Raw genomic sequence first — 6,532 nt, forward strand, 5'->3', positions numbered from 1 at the left:
TCTGGCCATATGGCATCGGGAAGATAGTTTGTTCTGAGCTAAATCGACAACCTAACTCAAAGAATACCTTGTACATACCCAGTCTCCAAAGTAATACATGATAACTCTGACATGAAGTGAACAATAAAATTGAAAGAAAGAGAGCTACATCATCATGTATCCATGAATAAGCTTATCCTAGGAGACCAACAACATCAGTAGATCACTTATTCATATTTATAACCCTCTGATAGGTTCAAGTGATGTTTCTATGTTCTAGATGATTCGATTCAGGGAAGGATGGATTGTTGGGGATGTAAGCATGCATGGTCTATAAGCTGGCCTTGCAGAAACAGGTCATCAAAATTATATAGTGAAGCTACCTTATATGATGTCCAAATCATTCCAATAAGTTGTATTGAATAAGCCTACGCTACACAAGCAAGGATGTAAACACAAAACAGGATTACAAAAACCTTAAAAGGAATATTAAGAAGCAATGCATTTGTTATAGCTAAAGCAACTTAAGATCCCATATATACTTCACATGAGTTGCAACATAGCATATCCAAAATGCAAAAGGAGGAAACCTTACATCGGAGAAGCATTACAGACTGAAAGAGCTTCGAAATATAGTATACGTTAAAGGAAAACAAACATTTCTCGGTTGCCTGCATCATTAAATAATGGTTAAAATGTCAAGTTAAGAAACGATGATAAGATAAAATCAATTTCATGCAGCTTCATGATTTCTGCCTACCTGCTTGCAGATCCAAGGGATCCAGCAGAGAACTTGCTTAGAAATTCTAATGAATAGATTTGTCTTTGGATTTACACAGAGTGAAAGACAGAGAACTTAATGCATGATTGCCAATGGATAAGCACTTGCATAGAAATCTTAGGTTCCAACTGATAAGCATTATGATTGCCAGGTGACAAGAACTTAATGCATGAGCTTAGTGACAGTTGAAGATCATAAGCATAATCTTTTGCTAGTTTATTTCTTATGCCAGCAGAAGATAATTTAGTCTTAGATGAATACAAGTGTGATTCTGAAAACTTTCGACATTTGTAACAAATACTTTCTTGGTTCTGAGCTATTATTTTCTGGCCAGTTTTTGGCGGGTCAAATATTTCAGATTTCTCCTGAAAGCTGCCTCAATCACCTCTGTCATCCACAGATGTAGAACTCTGACCGTCTTTTTCAACAGCCAGCCAAATGCATTCAGTCAGTTTGCCATAAGGCTTGGACAAGTACAGCAACTTCAGAAGGATCTCTGGATTCCATACTTGTGGGGGGCAGAATTCTATTATTCTCCTGTATGCATTACACATCGCAGCCTGCAAAACGTAGCGTTAGTACATGGAAGAACCCACAAAAACCTGGGAGCTATAGTTGTTAACCTGATAGGATCCATGGTTCAGTCAATTAGCAGAAATTTAGATAGCTAGCAGATGCACACAGGGGATAGGATTGCAACCACCGTCGTCCCATCGGGAAGGAAGGAGGAGAGAAACTCGCCGTCGCCGGGGGCTGGGGGTGCAGGTGTACGGCGGCCGCGTCGCGTGGAGGTGGGGGGTGGGCACGCTAGATCCCCGAGCGAAGAACGCATCGACGGGGCGGAGGTTGAAGGCGCCTCCGCGAGCATCGGACAGTCCAGCGACGCCGGGACGGAGGAACTGCGTCCGCCACGCCACGCCAGGTCGACGGTTCTTCGAGGCATGGCGCCCTCCTCCATCGCCATGGTGAGGATGCGGCGCGGGGGCGGCGGTAGCGGGACGGGAGGAAAGGGGTGGAACCGTGGAAGGACTGCTTCCTAGTTTTCGGGGCAGTGCAAGGAAAGATATCTTTCCTAATTATTTTATATTGATTATATACCCTTTTTTTTGGAACATATTGATTATATACCCTGATTAGCGCTAGTACATGATGGAGGGGCGCTTACGGTCAAACAAGATTAGACGGTTAGATGATTAGCGGAGACACTAAAATTGGAGTGAATGGTTAGGATGATCCCAATCTCCTTCACCAAACGCGTTGTACAACTTACGACCAACTCCAATATCTTGTCGACTTGTTGCCTTTATTTAGTTTGTATGGATGTGCATGTGAACCTGTGTCTATAGTTTCATTTACTTTGCTATATATTTCAAGATTATGGCGTAGATACCTTAATAATTATTTGCATTTACTCGACCCCTACTTGCCTCGTATTTGGATTTTGCCGATGATTAGAATGTTCGGTCACTCGTACACTCGGGGGTGGAGCCAGTGAGTCTTGGTGCGATGGCCACAAGTATCAATCTATTGTGCATCCTACCTAGCCTCACTGACTCCATCCCTGGATGTTAATATTTGTTTCGACCGACAAAGTATGAGGCACGCTATTTAATTCGTACTACTTATTTTTTATTTGAGTTCGCACTTCTTAATTGCATTGGCCGATGATTAGAATGTTAGTTCACTTGTACACTCCGGGGTGGGGCCAGTGAGACTTGGTGTGATGGCCACAAATATCAATCTATTGTGCATCCTACCTAGCCTCGCTGACCCCATCCCTGTATGTAAATATTTATTTCGACCAACAAAGTATGAGGCACATGGTATTTAGTTCATAGTACTTGTCTCTTATTTGAGTTGGCACTTGTTCATTGCATTGGTACTAACCTTTTACTTGTCTTGTGCATGGAGATGCTGACGACATATGTCGTGTACAAGGGGAGGGTTCCTAGAGTCTACGACGACTGGGAGGACTGTCGGAGACAGGTGCACCGTTTCAGCGGCAACAGCTACAAGGGATACCCCACTAGGGTGGAGGCGGAAGGAAGATACGCCCGTTATCTAGCGGGAGAGACGAGGGACATGAGGAGGAACCGGATGAAGACCATGGCCTTCGTGATGATGGTCATCGTGACCATGTTGGTCATGTTCTATGTGATTGTATTTTAGGTTAGGAGCTACATTGTGAGGTGTATGACGACACTTGTGACGACTATGTACCGAGACTTCTAACTTTGTGAAACTTCGTCGTTCGGTGTTGCATATGCACATCTGTTGTATGAATCATCATTCCGAAACGAGACTTGCGTATTTGTGTATTGATACCGAAATGAAACTTGGCTCTCTATGTGCTTCTCATATTGCATGTAATGTTGTATAAATATGAACTGATATATAGTGCTATATAAATATGCAAATATACATTGTAATACGCTGGAAAAAGCTATAAACATTGTATTTTCGAGTAGTACTACCGGCGCACCTCCATGCCTACTGCCGGCGCACATGGCACGCGCCAGTGCTAGCAGCCCTACTGCCGGCGCATTGGCACGTGCGCCAGTGGAACTATACATTTGCCGGCGAAGCAAGGCTAGTGCGCCAGCAGTAGCTGACCTGCCGCCGGCGCACAGGGTGGTGCGCCGGCAGTAGCCAGTTATCACCGGCCCGTTCGCACCGGCGGGCTCTGGTGCGCCGGCAGTAGCCCAAATAGGTGCGTCGGCAATAGGCCTTTTCCTTGTAGTGATCGTTACAGAAGTTATCCCAGGAGGAGCCTACAGATTGAAGGACAAAAAATGGCGCAAGGAAGAAGGGAACCCGTGGAACGTGGTGCAGCTACGGCGGTTCTACGCCTAGAAGACAAAGAAAATCTTTGTAAACATACATTGTATCCAAATAGCTCGCAAGTTTCCAGACGCACTCTTTTCCTTTCAGGGCACCGAGTGGGGCTGAAAGGTTTTTAATGAGGCGGGCTTGCGAAGCTGCAATATAGTATGATTGAAATAAAAAATATTGATGGAATATGATTCTTTCGCAAGCAAGGCCCGGGGGCTTGTACCCGAAATTTTTCCAATATACTCGACACTCGCAAGAAACAACGCCTTGGTTTTATAACAAGCCTCGCGAAAAATTAAAGCCACAACAAAGAGGGTCATACTGATAACTTTACATAAAGTCTCGCAATATATACAATACATGGTTCTCGCAATATACAAAATTTCTCCTTTGTTTGAGATAAAACGCGACAGCGGAAAAAGAAGACTAGACCTATATCAAGTCATCTGTATTTATTCTTTCACCTTCTGCAGAAGCATCCATGGCATCAGCATAATGGTATTCCTTGAAGAAAGTGGTATCCCACTTTAGAAGATCTTCAATCATTATCTCGGCAATAGGCGTCACAAATTGATAACGTTGAAGAAAGTGGCATCGTTGAGTTTTTCGACGTTTTTTCTCCTCTGCTTCAACTTGGATTGGCAAACATTGATAACGTTTTCCAAGTCTAGCTTCAGGTAGCAAATTTTCAGCCATATCAAAGCAAATCTAGCACCAGCCATTAATTGAGCCTTCACAGATCCATGGATTTGATGAACACTCTTGAATTTGTTCATCAAGTCAGGAAGAGTTTTAGGCTGAAGATTCCGAGGAAACATGGCATTGTAAACTATGGTCAGTGTGCTCGTGCATAATTCAAGATACTCCCGAACCTGAGCCACGCGGTCTTGGAATCGTACAATTCGACGGGTGCGGTCTGGGTTAGACCAAAAGGCAGCATCGTTTTGCAGAGCAAGTCGAACAAGAACCTCGGATCTTGCATCAACATGCTGATCTTCGGCAGCAGCGTCCAAGAAGGAGCCTAATCATGTCAAAGGGAACAATGAGGCGTGAAAAAGACACATACGGATAGTAAAAGGAAGAGAGTAAAGAGGTGAAGCTTACCCGCCATATCCAAACTTGCATCGGTCAAAAGGTCAAGCATATATTCTTCGCAGTTGGTGGCGCGTAAAGCTTCGGCAGTAGCAGTTTCTTTCAACTTCAGAGCTTCTTGGGCCTGTTGAAGCGCAGCTCGTTCACGATCCAAAGATTTTTGGGACTGGTCCATAATAACAAAAGCTTGTCTCTTCATTGACTGAAGTTGTTGTCAAAGTTCACTTAACTCTTGAGATAGGTCAGCACATGAAGAATCAGCGGCAAAATCGTCGACGGAAACTCCTCTCGAATAAGATGTGGCGGGCGAAGCATCAGAAGGCTTAGCAGCCACGGTATGGTTATCAAATACCAACTGGAAAAAGGAAATATCGACATCAATCATTCGGCAAGTGGTACTTCATTAATCATCAAGATATTTACATGTTCATTACAAAAGTCAACTCCTATTGAGCCGATAAAGGTTGTCGCAAGTCATAACGAGACAACCACAAAAGGAAAATTAAAAAAAGAAACATAGGGACAGGATGGTCTACTTGACCTTCGCCTTGGCGGTACTAGCGGAAGCAGCATGCTTTGGGCAGAGGAAGGCAAGGATCTTCTTCGAGTGAGGCTTGGCGTCCTTCACCAACGCCTTCAACTTCTCCTTGTTCATCTTCTCGGGGTTACCAGCCTTTGCCCAGTCGACCTCTTGTTGGCTGTTAGCAACCAAGGCAATGCTACCTTCGACTCCAATCTTCAGATTGTCTTGTCGATAGGCCAATGCAAGGTCTTCCTTGGGAAGGAAGCGCTTGACAAGCTCGGAGAAAATTTGCGGCTGCGTCTGCTTGGGGAAGAAATGGGGGAAGAGGCGCGTAAACGCGGCTCGCGCATCGGAAATATTGGTGCGCGCCAGATCCCCTTGCAGCTCGAGGATGGAGAGGGTGTCAAGAAGACGATCCTCCTCAGCTTCATGCAAGGTGAAATCCTCACCCATTCTTCCTGCTGGAACAAAATGCGAGTTCATCAAAATATGCAGAGAACCAACTCCAGAGAAGCTTGAAAGATAAGGGAAAGAACTTACTAACGAACCGCCGGTTTTGGGTCTCTAAACGATCTATGATGGCATTCTCACGCGCAATTTGCTGAGAAACCTTGTCGCTCAGAGCGTTTTCAGCATTTCGGAGCCTTTGGCGAAGATCTTCAACAGAAGCAGCATCTTATTCATCCTTCTCGCGAGCTTTTTAGCTTTGCTCAAGCTTAATAGCCACTGCGTCAGTGCATTTTTCGGCTTTGTCAAGGGCCCCTGAAAGGAAGGTCGAAATGCGAGAATCCATTGTCAGAATACAAAATAGGGTTGCCGAGAAAAATGGATTACTAAGAGTAAAGCGAAACTCACCTCTCAAATCTTCGGCTGTGTCACGAAACCCAATAAATTGAGTGCCAAGTTTGATGAGATGCTTCATCACAGGCTATAAAAAGAGCATTGGGAAACAAAGTCAGAAGAAGAACGAACTCTACAATCGACCAAAGATAGACTAGCAAAACAAAATAGAGAATCACAAACAACAAGAAGAATTACATCGTCCAAGGAAGGAGTTTAGGAACTCCACGTAACAATTTCATGGCTCTCGCCAGCCCCAATTCTTGCTCTCTTCGACGAAGGGGCTCGGGGGCTGGCTATAGGAGTCGATGTTTCCATGTTTTGTTGAGGGGGAGGCGAAGATTCCTCGACAGCGCGGCGTGCTTCAGAAAGAACCACGGTGTTCGACGTGCTCGTTGGAGCCGTGCCATGAACCGCGGTTTCTTCCTCCTCCTCTTCACCACTGTTAACACTGAAAAATGAGCAGGCCGAACAAACAAGAGTTA

General features: G+C 44.8%; 1 protein-coding gene across 2 annotated transcripts; it reads right to left on the minus strand.

Annotated features, from left to right (window-relative positions):
* Positions 1 to 955: 955 nt before the first annotated feature.
* Positions 956 to 1,782, minus strand: LOC124675002. Of its 2 annotated transcripts, none has more exons than XR_006993145.1 (2): positions 1,384 to 1,782; positions 956 to 1,320 (listed from the first exon to the last, which is right to left on the minus strand). XR_006993145.1 is itself a non-coding variant. In XM_047211063.1 (2 exons), exons 1-2 carry the CDS (start codon positions 1,722 to 1,724, stop codon positions 1,138 to 1,140), a joined length of 465 nt encoding a protein of 154 aa, XP_047067019.1. In that variant the 5' UTR covers positions 1,725 to 1,775; the 3' UTR covers positions 956 to 1,137. The 2 variants fall into 2 exon arrangements, 1 of the variants encoding a protein (XP_047067019.1); XM_047211063.1 differs by having other exon boundaries at positions 1,443 to 1,775.
* Positions 1,783 to 6,532: the final 4,750 nt, after the last annotated feature.

This window comes from Lolium rigidum, chromosome 7 (genome assembly GCF_022539505.1).
Source record: "Lolium rigidum isolate FL_2022 chromosome 7, APGP_CSIRO_Lrig_0.1, whole genome shotgun sequence".
Taxonomy (NCBI): domain Eukaryota; kingdom Viridiplantae; phylum Streptophyta; class Magnoliopsida; order Poales; family Poaceae; genus Lolium; species Lolium rigidum.